The sequence below is a fragment of the Leucopleurus acutus genome, assembly GCF_964270905.1.
Source record: "Leucopleurus acutus genome assembly, chromosome: 16".
NCBI lineage: Eukaryota > Metazoa > Chordata > Mammalia > Artiodactyla > Delphinidae > Leucopleurus > Leucopleurus acutus.
In genome coordinates, this window is record NC_139158.1 from 22,819,657 (window position 1) to 22,841,064 (window position 21,408).

A 21,408-nucleotide genomic window follows, 5' to 3' on the forward strand; every position below is an offset into this window, starting at 1 on the left:
AAAGTGGATCAACCTGAGGATGTGTCCGGCGCGTCCGGACTGCTTATGGACGCACTGTGGATGTGCGGGTGCTGTTCGCTAACTGGGGACACAGGAGAGGGCTCGTCTCAGCGCCGCAGGCCAGGAGCAAGGAGATCGCGCGGGGCTGCTTTCGGAACACTCAGCCTAGCCTGGGCCGGGGAGGGGCGGGGCTTGGAAGCTCCGGGGGCGGGGCGGGGCCTCCCGGGGGCGGGCCGGCAGGAGGGGCGGGGCCGCGGCGGCTGCAGCAGCGCGGGCCGGGCCAGGGGGCGCCTAGCTCGGCAGCGGCTCGCGAGTGAGATGCAGTGAGGTCGGACGGGCGGGCGCGCTGGGCTGGGGACACGGCTGCGCTGCAGAGATGTGACTCGGACCGAGGGCCAGCAGGAGCATCGGCGCTGCGGGGCCGCGGGGGTCGGTGAGTGCGAGCCGCGCCGGTGGGGTGGAGGGCAATGCGGCGACCCCAGAAACTTTTCCCGCCGTGGACTTGGGACGGTTGGGGTGGGGTCTGCTTCTTGTGCTTTTCTGAGGCCTCCCCCAAGGGGTTATTCTGCTGGGGGAGCTGGGGGATTAGGGTGGGGGGGACCACAGTGCGGCGGGAGACGAGCCGCAGAGGGCGGGGCGGGGGGCGGGGAGGGTTGGGACCTTTATGGGGGGAGGGGATGTACCCGGACCAGGTGGAGATCCAAGTCTCTGGGGAGGATCTGGGGGCGACCACAGGCAAAGGGCAGCTGGGACTGTAAGGGAGTCCAGGCGTGTCCGAGTGACTCCTGTGAGGGCAGCCACGGGCAGGGCTGCGTGGCAAGCCCGTGGGGCCTGAGCACAGACAGGGCAGACGGAGCCGGGGGCACAGGGGCCGAGTTGGGGGGTGAGCTGCCGCACCTGCCATAGGGGCAGGGGGCCGAGCTCGCAGCCGGCCGTGGCTGCGCACTGCGGGAAAGGAGGGGACACCGCGGGCGAGAAGAGCTGAGCTCTGGGGCTGCGGGAAGAAATGAGGGGCGAATGCATACAATGGCGGGATGTTAGCGCTGCTGTTGCGGCCAAGCTAGAGGTGAGGATCAGCCCTGTGCTGCGTCCCCCCCCCCAACTTGGGGGACACGGGCTTCCAGCGCCAAGCACCCCGGGATCCCTACCGCCTCCACCCGCCTCGGCCTGGGGGAGCTGGTCAACCAGCCAGGGAGGGGGCGTACCGAGCTTACCACCGAGGACGGCTCCAGCGCAGCCCGCGGGTTTCCTACCGGGCTCTGTCACTCCCAGGCCTAGCCAACACCCCACCACACGCACACACCCACCCAACATGTCCCCAGTTCGCTAAGGGGCGGCTCCTTGGAGCGCGGACAAAGGCCCCTGGAGTGTGGCGGGCAGCCGCGTCCCCGCCTGGGGCCCCGGGCCACGCGCCACATTGGCTGCCCAACTGCGCCAGCATGGGGTGGGGGGCACCTGAGCAGAGCCCCGGAGGAACTGGGAAATCCTCGCGAAGACAAGAGAAGTGGGGGAGGGACTTGGCACAAAAGCTTTAGAACTTCAGCCGAGGAACCTTGATTCAGAAGTTTCCCCACGGGCGGGGGCTCTCTGGAGGATTTCAGACTTTGAGTTAAAACTGCATGCAAATAGGATGTAAATAGAATGCAAATGGTCGGTTGGGAGCCCTTCACTGGGCCAGTTTTGTACCTAGACTGCGGAGTGAACAGTTTCCTATCTGTTCCCTGCTCTGTCTGAAAAGGGGTCAGCTGAGTTGGGGAGGGAAAAGATGGAAGTGGGAAGGAGTCGCCATTTGGGGCCCAGGCAGCAAGAAAAGCAGTTTTGTTAGAAAGAGAAGCTCAAAATCTTTATTAGTTAATATGTTATTTCAATAAATATGCCAGCTACAGAAGTGGCAGATAAGCCCCTGCTCTCAGGGCACTGGGGAGGTGGGTGAACACTAAATAAGTAAATAAATAGTAAGTAGCTAGAACTTCTGATGGGGATAAGGGCTGCCAGGAAAAGAAAGCAGAGTGCTGTAAAATAAAGTGACAAGAGTATGTACACATAAGGGAAGACCGTGCTGGGGAGTGACATGTTAGTGGAGCCCCGCTATGGGGGAGGGGGCACTGACAGACGCAGGGGGAAGACTGAACCAGGCAGAGGGCACCGCAAGTGCAAAGGCTTGGAGGTGGGAATGAGTGCAGAGAAAATGAACAAAGGCCATTGTGGCTGGAGCTCATAGGCAGATGTGGAGAGCGGGGTTCGAAAGGGGATGGCAGGGACCAGCCAGACCACGATCTTTTGGGCCATGGAAAGGAGTTTAGGTTTTATTCTCCTTGGACTGGTGAACCCTTGCAGGATTTGGAGTGGAAAGCCACGAGATCTGATTTTTAAACGCTCCCCTGACCTTTACAAGGAGACGAAAAGCAGCTTCCTTTTCATTCTGCCTCTGAGGGTGGCAAGGCGCCGGGAGCCTCCGAAGGGGACCTGTGAGGACTGCTCTGAGCCTGGCTGGCCCTGTAAGCCTACGCCAGGGGTAGGTCAGGTTTTAAAACCCACTTCCCACTTTTAGGCAGTTTTTGTCCCCCCTAAGTGGCCCCCACCCAGAGCCCAACGCCCCATAAGCAGTTCCATGCGGAGCTTCCTGGGGGTTCTGAGTTAGTCACATTTTCTTCTCAGAATTACAGCCTCAGAGGAACCATCCACCCTGGAACGGGCAGCCAAGGATGCAATTTGCATTTAAATGATTGCTTTTATTTACAGGGTTGGAGCTGCTTTGCATATTCATGGCTCACGGAGCCTGTGTTCTGGCAACCCTGTTTACTAACCTGTGAGGGTTATTAAATCCAAGGGCCCCCAGATAGGCTGGTGGTCTGGGCGGCCTTGGGAACTGAAGATTATGAGATGGTGTAACTTGCAAAAGACATCAAAGGGTTAGATTGCAGGTCTGGGAAATAGTTTAATGTCAGGAAACCTTGTAACAGTTTAATCCCTCTGGAGCAGGAAATGCACCAGCGGCTATAATAGGAGTGGGCAGAGACAGAGTGTGATGCTGGGATGTGGGGGGTACTGGCCCTGCAGCCTTATCCTGGGCTTCTGTCCAACAGAGGGAGTCCAACAAGGGGTGCAGTGGCCTTGAGGTCAGCAGTTGGGAGAAGTGGGTTCTAGTCCCGGCTCGGCCCATCAATTCCAGGAAGCCTCTGGCCAAGTTGCATTACCTCTTTGTATTCCCAACAGGACAATGGGAATCGTAATTGTAATAAGCCAGGACCCAGTGCTCCCTGTCTGCGGTGCTGAGTACTTTCTAAGTACGTTTCACCAGCCTTGTGAAAGTGGCACTATCATTATCCTTGTTTTACAGAAGAAGAGACTGAAGGTCAGAGAGGTTAAGTGAGTAATGCCCAATGTCACACAGTTCTGTCTGACTTTCCTCCAACTGAGGTCTTCCACTCTTGAGGAGACTGACGGGAGTGTAAATCCTGTGCCAGGTATTCATCGGGTACTGAACTGTTAGACATGCCCAGGGCTAGGAGAGCCCCCCCAGATCTGTTTAGTTTTTCTTTCCCTTCCATGCCCCAGCGCCTCCCCGCTTCTTTAGAGAAGGTGGGTTTAAGATTCCTCTGCTGGTAGCCCCCGAGGCGAAGCAGGTCAGAATGGTGTGTTCCAGAGCAGTTTTGTATATCTTGTGTCTCCTTTCATATGGGTAGATGGCAACGTGGGGATGCTAGTTCCCAGGAGAATGGCTGGTGTCCCATTTCTGGGTGTCTGGCTCTGACTCCTCAACAGGGACACCCAGTTTCAGGGCACGCAGGCTGGCCTCATGTCCTCCAGCGCCGGTTCCTCTCCGGAAAACCACCTTCACAGCAAGGCTCCCATTTAGAGCACCTGCTGTGGGGATCAGGAGAGTTTGGGAGTTTCCAAGGTAGACCACCCCCAGAGGCTTCTCCCCTTCACACCACCTCAGGGACCTCTTTGCTTGGTGTGTGACTGGGGAGGCTGGAAACCAGTGGTGGACAAACACCTGGGTGAGCCCCTGTTTCATCCCCATCTCCATGGCAACCACCCCTCCCGGAAAAGCAAAGTCAGAAAAGTTCATAACCTCAGAGCATTCGCCAATCTTTTATTTAACACTTTATATAAGTGCTTACCCCATGCTACCTGTTGTCCTAAACTCTAATTATTAATTATTTTAATCCTCACAAGAACCCTGCAAGATGGGTATTATCACCCCCATTTTGCAGATGAAGAAACCGAGACTAGTAAGGTTAAGTCAGCCGCCCATGGTCACAGGGTTCTCGCAAGTGCCAGGGGCAGAACTTGAAACCGGAAGTTTATGCTGCTTGGCCAGGATTGAGCCTGGGAGAAGCAGCCCTGCTTGTGGCCTTCGGGCAGGCAGCGCTGTCCTCGCGCAAGGAATCTTGCCTGCATTCTTTCCAGCCTCTGCAGGCCCCAGCTTGCGAGGAACATGCTGCTCCACCACCTGCCGGTAGCTTCTGGCCCCTCTGCGGGGAGAGAGAGAGTGTGTGTGCGCGCGCATGCGGGCCTGTGTGCGCGGGCCTGCGTGTGCGATGCAGTGTTTTTAAGAGCGTCTGAATGAGTCACATTTCTGGGAGCCTGGCTGGCAGCAGAGTAATTAGTATGTGAGCCGAGTCTTGCACATTCATCACTTTATTCATTACTCCTTTTGAGGCGCTGCATGCCTACATCCCACGGGTCTGTTGCCATGTATTCATCCCTTCCCAGTCAGTCCTGCCTCGCGGCTGACTCCAAACCTCTAATCTTGTTTTGTGCAGTTTGGGGTTCCTGGAGAGCTGCTCCTTTCTCAGCAGCGGGGCGGCCCCAGGTGGCTGAGGGGGTAGGATGGGGCTTACCTGACAGTGGGTGAGATGGAGCGTGAGTGAGCACTGCCCCCTGGGCCTGGGGCAGGGATAGTGGGGCGGAAGGTGCCGGGCCATCGTCCAGGCTCCCCCACTGCATATGCTCGTGCTTCTCAAACCTCAGTGCACCGAAGCATCTGAGCACACCTGGAGCTTATCGTAGGGCTGTGGAAACACAGGTAGCCAGGCCCGCTGCTGAGCGTCTGCATTTCTAACCAGTTCCCGGGCGATGCTGCCGCTGTTGCCAGTCTGAAGATCAGACTTTGAATTAAGCCTCTCAGGCCCTCAGTCCCCTCCTCTATAAAATGACAGTGAGAGCATCTTCCTGCCAGGTGACATCAGGGCTGGAGACCACGTTTAATCAGTCGATTGATTCAGCAACTGGGCCGTGAGCCCTGCCCATGTGCCAGGCACTGGGGAATCGGTGCAGAACAAGACAGACAAGAGCCTGGGTGTGTGGGATCAGACCAAAAGAGTAATCAAATAAAATATTTGAAAACTGTGGCACATGTTATGAAGATAAGGATCGGGAGTATCGGTGTAGAGTATAAAGAGGCAGAGGGAACCTAATTTAGATAGACTGGCCAGCAAGGGTCTCACCGTGTGACATTTCCAGAGCCCTGGTCTGTAGTAAGAGCCCAGTAACAATAGTACAATTGTTTGTCTCCTGGCTCCACCGCTTTCTAGCTATGTGACCTTGGACAAGCCACCTGGCTTCTCTGTTTTATTTCCTGTAAAATGGAGACAGTAATAGAACTTGCCTCGTGGTGTCATTGTCCAGGTGATAAGGTATTAATATATGTGAAGCGCACAGAAGAGGGCCTGGTGCACAGTGAGCACCTATGCGAGCTAACAGTCATTGTCGTGGTCACTATGGCAGTAACAGAAAACTCTGCAGGGCAGAACCCCCCAGAAATCCTAGGTGAGCTGGACTCAGCGTCATTCTGTGAGGTGGTGTGTAGCCTCCCTCCTGTTCATCCTGGACATTGTTCTGTAGAACGATGGCTGTCACCTCATGGGCATCTTTAGCAATGAAAATGACCTACTTGGAACAACTGGACCCTATCGAAGCCTCTGGCTGCCTGGATGTTGGGTAGAGAGGGCTTCCTGGAAGAAGAGGACCACATCATGTGGGACGTAGAATAGAACTTCCTTGTTAGCAAGTAACATAAACCCATCTCAGACTGGCTTAATCCAAAACAGGGAAGGTAATTGGCTGCTGGAACTGCAAAGACCAGGGTATCTGGCTTCAGGCATAACTGAATCCAGCCTTTCTGTGTATTAGGACTCTGGTCCATCACGTGGCCGTTTCCTGTGAGTCAGCTTTACTCTCAGACAGGTTCTGTCCCTGTGATGGTAAATAAGTTCTCTCCAGCTCCAGGTGTATATCCTTTTAGCTTATTAACCCCGATAACAAGAGAAAACCTCTTTCCAGTTAATTCTAGCAAAAATCCTAAGACTGATTCTCATGGGTCTGGTTGGGGCCAGGTGCCTGTTCATGAACCAGTCAGTGTGGCCAAAGAGTGGGATAAATGCTCCGATTGGCCAGGCTGGGTCGGGTGCTTGCAGCTGGGGCTCAAGGCGGCTCTCCAAAGGAAATTCAGGAGCTCTCTTCAGAAATGAGAGAAACGGAGGCAGGACAACAAAAACAACAGCTGTCCCAGAAGGAGAGGGTTCCAACCTTGGGAATGAAAGCAGAAAGCAAGAGTGTATCTATTTCCCGTCTGAGAAAGGAGTCGGAGCTAGAGACCTGGACCACAGCCGTAAGAACCTGCACAATTTCAGAAGCGTGGTCACCATCTTGATATTTTCTTCATCCACGCTGGTTTCCTGTTATGGCTGGAAGGACAATCAGGAAGGGGGACGAGCTGGTGGAACGCAGTCCCAATTTGTAGGCAGGCCTGGAGAGAGGAGATTCCCCCAAGAGAATGAGGGGAGGCAGCTAAAGAAGGCCAAGTTCTTGCGAGGAGAGGACCTGAGGCCAGAGGCTGAGAGGCCTGGCTGGTTTCCTGGCTTCACCCTCATCAACTCTGTTCTCCGGCGTATAAACCAGGCTTTCTCAACCTCAGCACTGTTGACATGTGGGGCCGGATCATCCTTTGTGTTGAGAGCCATCTCAGGCATTGTAGGATGCTTAGCCACTTCCCTGGACTCTGCCCACTGGATGCCAATTGCACCCCGCCCTCCCCAGTTGTGACAACCAAAAATGTCCTTAGACATGCCTCAGTATCCCTTGGGATCAAAATTGCCCCTGGTTGAGAACCACTGGCCTGCAGGTGGGTGGGAGAGTTGGGGAGACGGTTGGTGGTCAAGACTCCAGAAGCACGTTCCTACCCGTCCTCTCCCGGCCACCCTGGAGGTGAGACTGGCTGATGTGTGGCCTAGAGAGGCCGCCTGGGGTGTGTCTTGCTGTCACTTGCTGAGAAGTCTCCTGATCACCCTTGCCGTCGATGAGAGGCCTAGGGGAAACCCACTGCACTGTGTCGGGGGCCTGGTGGCATTTTGTTCCAGCATATCCGGTTCTTAAACTTTGATTCCCAGCGTGCTCTTGTGAGATGCAGCTCTGGCTAGGACAGTATTTTTTTAAAGGTGGTACGTTGGGATATGCCAGTGGGTATGCAACGTGAGTTCCATCAACAAGTATTTCAATGTGTTGAGTTTTCTTTTGAGTCGATTTCAAGGACTTGGTGAGTCAGTTAAGGAAATAACTTACGGTGGGTTTGTAGACAAGGTGTAAATGGCCGAGGTGGCTCTCCAGTGACTGAAGCAGCAGAGCCCCGAATAGCGGCAGGACCATGGGCCTGATCGCCAGGGTCTGGGGTGCTTGTTTCAGGAGCGTCTCTTGCCAGATGCCTTCCGTTCCCAGTCTGCCTTCTTTCATCTACAGGCAAAGAAGCTGGTCCATAGAGTACCAGGCTCCGTCTCATTCTGCAGCATCAATAATTTATCCCAGTTGATGGCCTTGCGGCCAAGGCAGGATCAGAGCTGCTCACCGTATCCCATCAAGGAGTAGAGAGAGAGGTGGTCGATACCGCATTTACTTAAGAAAGCCCCAGGGATGTGCTGAGCTGCCCCGGAGGTGGCTGGTTACAGCCTCACTGTGGGTGGAGCTAAGGCCGTAAGTCTGGCTTAAGATGCCTGGAAACATCACTGCAGAGCTGTGCAGGCATGGCTTTCCCAAGGCCAGTCTCCCTCCAGAAGCAAGGAGCTGGTGGCAGTGGGTAGAGGAGAGTCCTGGTGAGAAGTCTCGTTCACTCAGTATTTAGGAAGCATCTAGTGTGCTTTTATGCTAGTACTTGACCAGTGGTGCTCATCCTGGTGATTTTCCCCCCAGGGGACACTGGCAGTGTCTAAAAACTTGGGAGGTTGTCACAGTTGGGGGAGGGGGTGAGCTTCAGTCACCTAGTGGGTAGAGGCCAGTGATGCCGCTACACATCCTGCAATGCACAGGACAACCCCCCAAACGAGGAAGAATGAGGCCCGAGGCTGATGAACGAGACAGACAGTGTCCCCGTCATCCTGTAGCTAGTGGTGAAGACAGACAGGAAGGGAGGAGAGGAGGAAGGGACAGGAGAAACAAAGTAAACAGGCAAAAAGATGACAGATGCCATTAGAGCTAAGAAATAGATGAGGGACGCTGGGGGTGGGGATGGGGGTGTGACCTTGGCCAAGGTCTGAGGGGATGACATTAGAGCTGAGACCAGTGTGGGGAGGGGCAGTTTTCCATAAAAGCAGGGTGTGGAGGGTAGTCTAGGCAGAGGGAGGAGGGGAAGACGAGACAGGGGTTAATAAGCCCATCTCCTGGCGGCTGTGTGGACTCCATGAGGCATGGAGGCATCCCCGGCAGAGGTGGGCTGGCTGGAGTGAGAGGATGGACTCTCAGCAGATATTTGTGGGAGGGGTGGGATGTGCGAGGGGAGAGGGGGGAAAGGGTGGAACCCAGGAAGACTGTTCACACTACATTTGAAACGCTGGGAAGCTTCTGAGAGGGGATGCGTCTAGTTGCTGAGTGGTGTGACCCTGGGCAGGTGTCCCAACCTCCTCAAGACTGTTGTGTCACCGTCACCTGTGTGAGGACTGGATGTGTCGAGTGCCTGGCCGAGGGTGAGTCATCGGTGAATGTCAGCTGCTAGCGCTGAGAGGCTGAAACGGGTAGTGCGTGCCCCTCTCCCAGGCTGAGAGACTGAAACGGGTAGTGCGTGCCCCTCTCCCAGCGAGCGCTCGGCCCATGACCGTCTCTTCAAGTCTCATTTTATTCCCTTATTTTTGAAGAGCTCAGACATGGCCTCAAATTCAAAGAATAGGAAAGAGTATCCAGAGAAAGTGAGTCCCCCTCCCATGCTCTCCTCCAGCCACTAGCACTGACGGTTCACGGCTGTTCACTGAGCCCGGACTAGGGGGTAGATGGGGGCCGAAATCCCCGCCCCTCCTCCAGGCTGTGCTGCCTGGAGAAGGGGGCTGGCAGGTTTGAAGTGAGGTGGGTCTTCTTAAAGAAGTCAGGAGAGTGGGAGTCTTACAATGAATTGGTCTTTTCCCCCCAACTTTTCTGGAACGTTCATGGTGTCAGAGAGAAAGATGAGAACCCACCAGGTGCTTGCTTTCCTCCTGCTCTTCGTGATTGCCTCCGGGGCCTCCGAGAACACCAGCACGTCCCGGGGCTGCGGGCTGGACCTTCTTCCTCAGTACGTGTCCCTGTGCGACCTGGACACCATCTGGGGCATCGTGGTGGAGGCCGTGGCAGGGGCGGGCGCCCTGATCACACTGCTTTTGATTCTCATCCTCCTGGTGCGCCTGCCGTTCATCAAGGACAAGGAGAAGAAGGACCCCGTGGGCCTCCACTTCCTCTTCCTCCTGGGGACCCTGGGCCTCTTCGGCCTGACGTTCGCCTTCATCATCCGGGAGGATGAGACCATCTGCGCCGTCCGCCGGTTCCTCTGGGGCGTCCTCTTCGCGCTCTGCTTCTCCTGCCTGCTGAGCCAGGCGTGGCGCGTGCGGAGGCTGGTGCGCCGCGGCAAGAGCCCGTCGGGCTGGCAGCTGGTGGGCGTGGCCCTGTGCCTGATGCTCGTGCAGGTCATCATCGCCATCGAGTGGTTGGTGCTCACCGTGCTGCGCGACGAGAAGCCGGCCTGCGCCTACGAACCGATGGACTTCGCCATGGCCCTCATCTACGACATGGTACTGCTCGTGGCCACCCTGGGGCTGGCCCTCTTCACGCTGTGCGGCAAGTTCAAGAAGTGGAAGCAGAACGGGGTCTGCATCCTGGTCACGGCCTTCCTCTCCGTGCTCGTCTGGGTGGCCTGGATGACCATGTACCTCTTCGGCAACGCGGAGCTGCGGCAGGGAGACGCCTGGGGAGACCCCACCTTGGCCATCACGCTGGTGGCCAGTGGCTGGGTCTTCGTCATCTTCCATGCCATCCCAGAGGTCCACTGCACCATCCTGCCCTCCCCGCAGGAGAACGCACCCAACTACTTCGACACGTCGCAGCCGAGGATGCGGGAGACGGCGTTTGAGGAGGACGTGCCGCTGCCGCGGACCTACATGGAGAACAAGGCCTTCTCGATGGATGAACACGGTGCAGGTAAAGTGGGCACCGCCCCGCTGGGTTAGGCTGTTCTTCGCAAAAGTGCTCTCTCCTTTTTCTCCACCGGGGATGGGTGGTCCTGGGGATGGTCCTGGCAGATCAGAGCCTACAGACGTTGACCGCTGTGCTGAAACGGGCCCAGAGCTGCATTCTTATTTAGCATCGACCAATTTAATATAAAAAGCCGGGTTTCTGGCCTTTTTCGCAAATACGGATCTGGCAGTGCTGGGCTGCCATTCCCACCTGGCAGCAGTCGTGTGAAGCTGGCTGCAAAGGCTCTGTCTCTTACCCCTCACCGAGTTGTGGTGGCCCTTTAGGTGGGGATCCACTTTCTCTTCACCACACTCCCTGGCCCAGCCGCTATAACATATCAACATTAAGTCCCTGGCTCCCTTGAAGTGTTTACGATTGCAGCCCATGTGCTGGAGGGAATGCAGGGGATGACGAGGGGCAATGCTGTCCAGTCCCCTCCCCTACCTCTGTCTCCAGGAGTGTATGAATTTGGGCCCTGGAGTCAGACGTCTGGGTTGGGATCCTCCCTCTGCCACTTCCTAGATGTTAAGGCTTTGTGCACCCCATAGACCTGTTGAGAGAGGGGCTCCCACGGCACCTGGCTTGTTGGATGTGCATCTTGGTTGGGTTCCCCCGAAGGCAGAGCCTGCGATGTTGTAGGTGGTTTCCTTAGGAGGCGGTCCCTGCCAGGGAGAATGAGACTGGGATGGCAGAAACGCCAGAACGAGAGCATCAAAGAGCTGGTTACCGCCGCGGGCAGCTGGGGCTCATCCCTGCCAGGGACACGTGTAGAACGAGCCTCAGAATCGATCCTCGGAGGACAGGAGGCTGCGGCATCTGTCCACCAACTCCTATCTCCCGCCGTCATGAGCGTCTCCCAGGGCTCCCGTAAATGGGCTGAACAAGTTCCATGAGCCCGCACGGCAGAAAAGAGATTTTGTGGGTACTTCGAGTGGAGGTGGTCTGAGCACCCAGGCTGTGTGCCACCGCTGCGGCGGGATTCCTAAGAGGGAAGAGCCGAGAGGAGGTGGCCCAGGCCCCAGGCGCCCCTGCTGTAGACGCTGGAGAAGTGTCTCTTACAATTGTTGCTTAAAGCAAGTCGGCTGAGCTCCCAGCACTTGAGATTAATTAAAATGGCTTTTTCTCAGTTACCTAAAAATTTATCAGGAGCTACAGTAATAATTAGCAGCAGCAGTAGTAATAATTAATCACCTAGTATAACCATTTATTGAACACTGCCTCCATGCCAGGCACTATTCTGACTTCTTAACCTGCATTATCTCATTAGTTCACCCCTCCACCTGATGAGGTAGGCTCTGTTATTATCCCCATCTTACAGATGAATAAATGGAGGCTGTAAGAGGTTCAGTCTTGCCTGATGACATACAGCTAGGAGGTGGCCCATTCCAGATGGTCGTGGTCCCCTTTTCTCTGATGCTCACCCAGGTGCCTGGGCAGTGCCCACTGTCTGGTCATACTACGAAGTCAGCCTTGTTGGGTTGAGTGCCGAGGCCCAGAGCACAGCCACCCACCCCTGCAGGCAAGGGGGAAGCACATCAAGCCGCCGGGTCCTCCAAGGCCACCCTCAGCCCTCCTCTCCACCAGGATGTGCCCAGCTGCTTCTGAACCCCTGCTCCTGGCCAGACCCACAGGAGAGAATGACAGACCTTCCCCCCCCACCCCGCCTGCAACCCCACCATGGGTAGAGTCAAACATCCTGGTGTGGCCTTTATCAGAGCTGCTCCCCTCTTACTGGGAAGCCCCAAGCCTGCAAGCCTCTGTTTGTCAATAGATTTGGCAGGGATGAGCCGCAGCTCTGGTGGGGCTGGCTCCGTGGATCGCCAGGAGAAGATGAGGGTCAGGATGGGGGTCATCACTCACTGGGAGGCCAGAGGGCCCCTCAGGGCATGTGATGAGCAGAGGCCAGGCACCTGGCCAGTTCCTGGGGTCCTGGTGGAGCCACCTGTTCCTTGGCTTCTCCTGGAATAGGATCCTCTGTATCTGAGACCCATGGACTCCCCTTGGACCTCAAAGGTAACAGGAACTCTCGAAATGGATGTAAATTTTTCTACATTCAATTGGGAATTAGTCTATTGCTTTGTCAGATTCTCAAAGCCATTCGTAATCCCCAGAAAGTTAAGAACCAGTGTTGTTGAACCTGATCATCTAGTTTACTTGCAGTGAAAGGGGGGTGCTAGAACTACCAAGGAGTAGGGGCTTCAAAAGTAAGGACGGCTAACCTCTCCTGGGTGCTTACCATGGACCAGGTACCATTCTGAGCATTTTAGCGGCTAATCTCATTTAATCCCTACAATAACCCAGTGAGGTCCGCTTTGCAGACAGAAAACTAAGGCACGGAGAGGCTGAACAACTTGCCCAAGAGGCAGAGCCAGGGTTTGAACCCAGGCGGCCTGACTCCAGAGCCCACACACTGACCACTCTGCCACAGAATTTCTCTTCTCTTCTTAAAGCACTTGAGTGTCCCTCATCTCACAGATGTGTCAGGACTCTCTGAGAAGACAGGGATTATAGGTCCCATTTTACAGAGCAGGAAACTTGAGTCCAGGAGTGTCAGGCAACTTGTTCAGGCTCCCAGCAGAGCTCACAGCAGAGCAGGGAGAGAGAAGGTTGGTTTTCTGAATCCTGTGAATCCTTTCTTGTGAAAATGCACCCAGTACGTCATATCCACGTAAGATCCAGAGATCTAAGGGGTTTGGGACCCACGTCAGTACCAGGAGTACCAGTGCTGGCACAGGGCATGATGGGGTCTCCAGAGGTGCCCCACAGGCCCATCTGTTTCAAATGCTATGTTCCAAAGCCAAGGAGGTTGTCCCTCATTCCCCTCTTTCTTTTCCAAAACAAAAATAGCTTTATTATTCCTTTCTGATGACAAAAGATCAACAATAATCAGGTAGGAGTTCAGCAAGTGAAAATAATAAAAATTGCTCAGAATCCCATTGCCCAAAGGCAGCTACTGCTGACTGTTTGCTCTCATCTTGCCAGACATCTCTTGATGAGCGCGCGTGCGTGCGCGCGCACACACACACACACACACACACACACACACACACACACACACACACACACACACACACACACACACACACACACACACACACCAATCCCGTAGAGCAGTTCTTAACCTGTCTGCACGTTAGAATCTCTTGGGTGCCTGCCCCTCATTCTGATTGAGTAAGTCGGTTTGGGCTTAGGTATTTTAAGCTCTCCAAGTGCTTCTAAGATGTAGCCAGGTTGAAACCACTGGTCTAAGTGGTCTTCTGCTATGTGCTTGCTTAAATCAACAGTATATCATGGAGGGAGGCCTTTCCAGGTCAGCGACAGCAGAGCTACAGTACTCTTTTCACGAGGCAGAGATTACTAGGAGGTACCATCATTTATTTTTCTGATCTTAGCTGGTGAATATTCTGCTCGTTTCTGGCTTTCCGTATAAGTAATGCTGCAATGAACGTTCTTATCCATCCATGTTTGTGCCCTTGATCAATTAACTCCTACACATGTGTCAAAACAGTCTGCACCTTTCAATCTTGATATATACTGCCAGATGCCACCCCACAGAAAGGTGGACTAATTTAGTCTCCCCTGAATAATTATATGAGAGCCCCATTTCCCCAGCTCTTCACCAACCTTGGATGTTGTCAGACTTAACAGCCCAATTTTGCATCCTCCCAAATGTGTGTCTGCCAAAATTCACATGGGCATGAGACAAAGCCAATTCCCTTGGAAGGCTCACAGGGAGAGACTAAATTGTCATCCTGGCTAGGATTGTCTTTGTTCTGGAAACACTACTTTGCTGGCTGGGGAATGCCTGGGCACCCTCCCTTGCCATGGTGAGAACAGCTGTTCTCATCTTTGGTCTGACCTCAGCCAGCTTGTATTTTAGGGAAACAGGCCCCACAAGGGGCCTTCCCCGGGAGCTACAATTGGCCCTGTTTCTCCTGTCTTTTATCTAGCCAGCCTTTCAGGCTCTGTACCCTTGAGAGTCCATCCCTGAAGTCGAGATGGGAAGGGCATTCCCCAGGCTGGACTGTGGCTCAGCCACTGCTCCCTTATTTCCTTCCCCCCAGTGAGACCTCAGATATGTAGGACCTCGCCAGCCTGCTGTTTCTTAATGAGTATCAACAAGGCATGAGGGGGGGCTTCCCTGGTGGCGCAGTGGTTAAGAATCTGCCTGCCAACGGGTTCGAGCCCTGGTCCGGGAAGATCCCACATGCCGCGGAGCAACTAAGCCCGTGCGCCACAACTACTGAAGCCCACGCGCCTTAGAGCCCGTGCTCCACAAGAGAAGCCACTGCAATGAGAAACCCGTGCACCGCAACTAGAGAAAGGCCACGTGCAGCAACAAAGACCCAACTCAGCCCAAAATAATAATAATAAATTAATTAATTAGAAAGCAAGGCATGAGGTATGTGATAGAAGATGAAAATACCCTGAAGGATACAGCACTTCAGATCACATGTTGGAAAGCGTTAACAAGGTACATTAAATGTTCACCTTTCAAAGGAGCAAGAAAGAAAAGGGTTCTTTCTTCTGTTAGGGGATTTGGCTCTCTGATCTCATTAGGCCAAGGGCTATTTACACTCTGCCCCTTCGCTTCCCCGTGGAAGGCCCTGTGTCAGTCAGCTTTGGGGGCAGGGCGAATCTCGCCTCACTTGCAGAGTCTAAACAGGAGAAGACTGGCATTTAGCCTATGATCTTACATTCCTGTTGGGACCTCCTTATGGACGAGCCCTACTTGCCTTTCAGAGCTGACCCAGGTCAGAGTGGAGTGTTAGTTGGAAAAATCTGCTCTGAAGCAATTTAAGCAAAACAACACAAAACAACAATGAACTAAGGTACTGGGGGTCAGGCTTCAGAAATGGATAGATCCAGGAAGCTCAAGTGATGACAAGATTTGGTCTCTCTCCAGCTCTTGGCTCTGTTAGAATCCTGGCAGCGCACGGCTCTAGGCTTACACAGAGTCCCAGCAGAAAAGAGGAACATTTCCCAGGATGCTTGAGGAACAATCCCAGAATTAGCCCTGACTGGACCTGATTGGCCAGGCCCCAATTATATGCCCACCTCAAGGCCAGGGAAGGAGACAGTTGTAGCCAGTACTCAGGACCTAGAATGTGGGAGGGATGTTTACCAGAGGAGAACAGCAGATAACCACTACACAGAGGGATCCTTGGGCCAAGGCATCCCATAGATGGCCTGTAGAGTCTAGCCTTTGTTTTTTGAAGAGAATGGTTTAGAGCCAGATCCCCCCACCATAGCCGGCAGGGTCTCTGCATTATGAGGAAAGCTGTGCTGTTTGGTTTTCCCTCTCTTTCAAGGAGGTCTCGGCTAGGAATTGGGACTAGTGAGGGTCCATGGACTCTGTCCCCTGGTCCGCTTCTCTACTTCCCAGGAAGGTCATCTTCTTGTCAGCCTGTGCATGGGAGCTGTTGAAGGCTTGGAGATGCTAAAGCAAAGAGTCTGTTTTGGAACATGCATTCCCCACCCTGCCTTGGTTCAGTCTGGGCTGAGCTGCCCTTAATGCAGGGGTCCCCAACCCCCAGGCCGCAGACTGGTAGTGGTCCTTAGCAGTCCGTGGCCTATTAGGAACAGCAGCAGGCGAGCGAGCGAAGCTTCATCTGCTGCTCCCCATCGCTCCCCATCGCTCCCCATCCCTCCCCATCTCTCCCCATCGCTCCCCATCTCTCCCCATCACTCCCCATCGCTCCCCAACGCTCCCTATCGCTCTTCATCCTCATCGCTCCCCATCTCTCCCCATCGCTCCCCATCGCGCCCCATCCCTCCCCATCGCTCCCCATCTCTCCCCATCGCTCCCCATCCCTCCCCATCTCTCCCCATCGCTCCCCATCGCTCCCCATCTCTCCCCATCGCTCCCCATCTCTCCCCATCTCTCCCCATCCCTCCCCATCGCTCCCCATCACTCCCCATCTCTCCCCATCCCTCCCCATCGCTCCCCATCGCTCCCCATCGCTCCCCACCTCTCCCCATCGCTCCCCAACGCTCGAATTACCATCTGAACCATCCCCCCACCTCCAGCCCCACTCCGACCCCTACCCTGCCCCCGGTCCCTGGAAAGAAGACCCCTACCCTGCCCCCGGTCCCTGGAAAGAAGACATTCCATGAAACCGGTCCCTAGTGCCAAAAGGTTGGGGACCGCTGCCCTAATGTCACTTCAATTCAGATTGCTGCTAAGTAGCTAAATGTGGTTAAAAACAAAGTATCTGGAGCCAGAATAGTGTGATGGTCAAGAACACAGATTCTCTCTGCTTGGGTTCAAATGCTGGTTCTTACCAGCTGTGTGACCTTAGGCAAGTTACCTAATCCCTCTGTGCCCCGTGTAAAATGGCATCTCACAATTGAGAAAGACTTTTGTTTTGTTTTGATTTTTTTTATAGTGCTTCTTGTTTCTGTTATTTCTTAATGGACTATTTTTTAGAGCAGTTTTAGGTACAGAAAATTTGAACAGGAAGTACAGGGAATTCCTGCCTGCCCCCTCCCCTGGTTTTCCCTATTATTAACAACTTTCATTAGTGTTACATTTGTCGCAGTGGATGAATCAATATTGATACATTATTATTAACTAAAGTCCATAATTAACATTTTAGAGGTCACTCTTTGTACAGTTCTACGGGTTTGGACAAATGCATGATGTCATGTCTCCACCATTGTAGTATCACCCAGAATAGTTCCAATGCCCTAAAAATTCCCTGTGCTCCCCCCAAACCTTTGGCAATCACTAATCTTTTCACTGTCTCTATAGTTTAGCCTTTTCCAGAATATTATAGTTGGAATCATACAGTAACTTTTTACAGCCTGGCTGCTTTCACTTAGTAATATACATTTCACGGTTCCACCACGTCTTTTTGTATCATCTGATTTTTCTTCACCAAAAAAAGGAAATTTAGATGTCTAAAAGTACACTGCAAATAAGAAACACCATTTACTCTCCTTTCAGAGGTAGAAAGTGATGACATATTTTGCTATCTTTGTTTCAGATCTCCCTTTTTTTCCTGTCTACAAATGACCCCACTCATGTGTCTGGGGCCCCTCTGTCCTCTTCCCCGTCACTTTTCCCTGAAGACGTCCGACCTCTACCATGTATTTGTGGTCCAGGGTCTCAGGGTTGCCCACCTCTGTGTGTATCCAGAAACCGTGTTGCACAGTGTGGTGTTGAACTTGTCAGGGATGGCACTCAGTAGTGAGGAGGTCTTTTGTCAGAAAACAACTTCTGAGGGATACAGGCACTCCCGCATCACCCATGGCCCGCGGGGGCAGGGGAGGGCGGGGCGAGGCTCCACCCGGGGTCCCCTCCCTGAGAGCCGCCTGCGCCCTGGATTCTGCAAACTCCCCAACCCCACTGAGACGGGTCAGGCTCCAAGAGAGCCAGAGAACAAAGCGCCTTTGTGACTTTTGTTTTGAATCTGGCTTGTGACAAAGGGGAGGGGGGTGTGTGTGCCTGGAGCGTGGTGTTGATGCAGGGGAAGAAAACAAAATTCAAAATTGTGTCTTCTTTTTTTTTTTGGTGTTGCCTTTCCTTCCCTCCCTCAGCTCTCCGAGCAGGATTTCGCAATGGCAGCTTGGGAAACAGACCCAGCGCTCCATTCAGAAGTAACGTGTATCAGCCAACTGAGATGGCCGTTGTGCTCAACGGGGGGACTGTAAGTATCAGGAGGTGATGTTTGGCAGGAAGCCTAGGAGTGGTCAGTGTTGGGGGGCAGCTTTGATGGGGACACACCGCTCTGCGGAGGCTGCTTACCGGGCTGCAAAGACAGCGGCTCACGTCGACACCCCTTGCGGCTAGTTTGCATGCAGTGCTTCCATTTTTCTCCTTTCCTCTCGACCCCCTTTCTCCATGCACGGAACATCCACCTGTACTTAGCTGAGCGTTTGTAGATTCGTTTGAAAGAGTCCCTGTTTCTTGGGGCTCTTGCACCCAGTGAATTAATTCTCTGGTTTTCATTATGCAGAAGGTGCCCCCGTCCATGCTGTCCTTCAGAAGTGACTTTTAGGAAAAGCCCAGAGTCACGAAACCCTGGCAGATTTTGCTAGCATCCAACCTAGTTGAGCTCTCTGTCCCCTGCTCCCTGCCTGCACACCGTGCCCCAGCTGGGTACTGGGTTCCAACTTCTTAAAACATTTCTGAAGAAACTGAAGTGATTATCATTTCTCTCGCGCGAACACAAAAACAGATTTACTATCTGATGCCAAACAGACCTTCAGCAGAATTGTCACCATTTACATTTTGCCTCCGTGGACTTACATCATTTTCTTTCTCTGGCAATCTAAAAGCTCACTCTCATTCCCACATTTAATTTCCAAACGTAGCTGCATGCTTCTTTCAGAAACAACACATGAGCCAGTTTACACGTGTAAATTGGATTTCCATTCTTTACATCATGTGCCAATTCCATAACTCCACCTGGACTTCTTTGTTTTTAATGTGAGTCAGGGATGGTCTCTGATCTCTGGAGGGAACTTTGGTTTTCCTGGCCTTCAGATGGGATGTGATGCATCAGTTTGCGTTGGCGTGGAACGGGCTCCAAGCAAGCGGGCTCACGGATGGCGTTTGTGAGACCCCCAGCCATCCACTGGCCTGTTTATTGCTGGGCACCAAGAAAAGCCTAAGTTTCAAGCATTTGGCCTGTGTGTTTTAATAAATTTAGTTAGAAAATAGCCCCATCAGTCATTCTTATCATTCTGATAAACCTTCTGATCAGTCATTCTTCAGCCCCCCTGGTCTGGTCAAGGCCAGTGTGCATAAAAACACCCTGGATTTAAAGTGAGGTGGGGTTCTGGGTAAAGAAACATATTTGTTCAGGTTCATGATGACAGAAAAGGGCAGGTGGCCTTCCCCAAAATGGAGTGTCCTACATAACACATAGTGGTTGCTGCCTTTCCTGGGAATTATTCAGCCCAGAAAAGACAAGGTAACTTATCTATGGTACGTTGTTAACAAACTGGTTTCTGACGTTGACGTTGCAAAGCATGGAGTTCTTAGTGTGTTATTCCTGTTTCCAGATCCCAACTGCTCCGCCAAGTTACGCTGGAAGACACCTCTGGTGAAAGACTTTTAAGTTCCAGAGAATAAGAATCTCTCTTACCGATTTTATTCCCTGGCTGTGTCTTTCTTGAGGGAGAAATCAGTAACAGTAGCTGAACAAGGCCGCCTCGCAGCCAGGAGATTTGGAAATCCTAGACAAGGGGATTTTGTGTAAATGTGAACACTGCTGAACTGAAAAGCTAACACCGACTGCCCTCCCCTCCCCTGCCAGACACACACACACACACACACACACACACACACACACACACACACACACACACACACACACACACACACACACACACACACACACACACACACACACACACACACACACACACCTAATACCAAACCAACCTCAAACCCTGCAAACTAAAGCAAAGCTAATTGCAATAGGATTAGGCTCACTCGAACATGTGGCTGAGAAGACTGTTTCATCCTCTGGGTGTAGAACAGAACCAAGTTCACAGCCAGTGGGCCGGGCTGACGTTGGTTGAACATGGAGATCCCATACCATCGCCCCTCCCCAGCAAGTGCTGGACCTCAGGCAGCCTCTTGGAGATGACCATGTCACTGAGGAGGATGAATTGTGGCTTTCCCACAGGCCTGCCTCTTGGTTTTCACATTTCAGGGGGGTCAGGAGCAGTTAAGGAGATTGTGAGTGTGATTCCGAGGCGAGGCCCAACCGAATCATGGGGAGAGCTTTAAAAGCAGTGGTGGAGGGAGCCTGCCACGTGCCAAAGAAGAAAAGGCTGTCTGGGAGTTGAAGGGACCATCACTTAGGAAGCGGCCGCCAGCCACTGTTCCTTCTCTGGGCCTCTTGCTCTGCCGTCGATGGCAGGAAGCAAGCATGCCTCCTTCTGCGGGGCAGTTTCTGGCTGGGGCAGCCGTCTCTCCCCTGATCACCTCTCCCTCTTCCCTCCTCATGAGTGTTCCTCCAGCCCTTCCCCAGTTCCATCCCCACGTCCATTTCAGAAGCTCAGATGGGACCACCAGCTCAGAGTGCACTCGCTTGGCCAAACGCCAATGCCACCGCAGATTTCCCATGATGCTGTCACCCGGCAGGGGTGCCCCAGGTAATGCCTGCTGCCTAGCAAGCAGTGAGTTCTTGGGTCTTCTATGCGGATGTAGTGAAAGGTCCAGGGTGGGGTGAAGCACGTGAGGGTTTCTTGCTGCTTTGGGAGGGTATGGGGGACATTTTTGTCTTGGTTTTCTGCAAGTTCCATGAAAATGGTTCTCTTCAAAGCCCATTGTTTCTGTCTTGATTTCCGTCTGTCCTCAGCAAGTCATTCCTTTATTTGGCATTTCCAACATCTCGGCCATTAAAAGCCCCATGTTCTCTGCACTGTTTGGCCAGTATAATCGCTAGCAATGATTCAAAGCAAAGAGTTTTAACCTGACGGCATGGAATGTATAAATGAGGGCGGGTCCTTTTGCATATACTCTAATCACTGTATTGCTTTTTTCTATAAAACCAACCCATAAGCCTTTAACCTTTAAAGAAAATGAAAAAGGTTAGTGTTTGGGGGGAAACTGACCTCTTCATAAGCCGTTATGTCTGAGCTGAGTATGTTTTAATAAACCTTCTGATTTTTCTCGAGGCCCTAGTCTGCTGTGTCCCATCCTCTCCCTCCCCTGCCCGCATCCTTGTAGAGCACCGGGGTAGCGAGGCCAATCTGGCCACCCCTGTGTAGCCCTCCTTCAGATTAGCACATTTCCGTGGGTTGCCAGCATGGGGAAGAGGGAGCATGGCGCCAGAATGCCGCCCCTACCTGACCTTCGGGAAGCGCCCGCCCGCCCCACCCCCGGAGCACGTGCTTGCTTCTAGGGAGAGAATCCCATCCCAGCCCTCTGTGCCAGGAGGGTCACTGGGTGGACTGGAACTTGGAGTATGGGGG

At 53.4% G+C, this 21,408-nt stretch overlaps 1 protein-coding gene across 1 annotated transcript; it reads left to right on the forward strand.

The window, feature by feature from the left end:
- Positions 1-360: 360 nt before the first annotated feature.
- GPRC5B (G protein-coupled receptor class C group 5 member B) lies at positions 361-19,621 on the forward strand. Its single transcript, XM_082856243.1, has 4 exons — positions 361-433; positions 9,424-10,437; positions 18,016-18,125; positions 19,486-19,621. Exons 2-4 carry the CDS (start codon positions 9,432-9,434, stop codon positions 19,528-19,530), a joined length of 1,161 nt encoding a protein of 386 aa, XP_082712369.1. The 5' UTR covers positions 361-433; positions 9,424-9,431; the 3' UTR covers positions 19,531-19,621.
- The last annotated feature ends 1,787 nt before the right edge of the window (positions 19,622-21,408 follow it).

Bases quoted from the DNA above. Each gene is read 5' to 3' on its own strand.
- GPRC5B (XM_082856243.1), top strand. From the start codon at position 9,432: ATGAGAACCCACCAGGTGCTTGCTTTCCTCCTGCTCTTCGTGATTGCC. The intron at 10,438-18,015 runs GTAAAGTGGGCA...TCCCTCCCTCAG, and splicing joins GATGGATGAACACGGTGCAG to CTCTCCGAGCAGGATTTCGC. The intron at 18,126-19,485 runs GTAAGTATCAGG...TCCTGTTTCCAG, and splicing joins TTGTGCTCAACGGGGGGACT to ATCCCAACTGCTCCGCCAAG.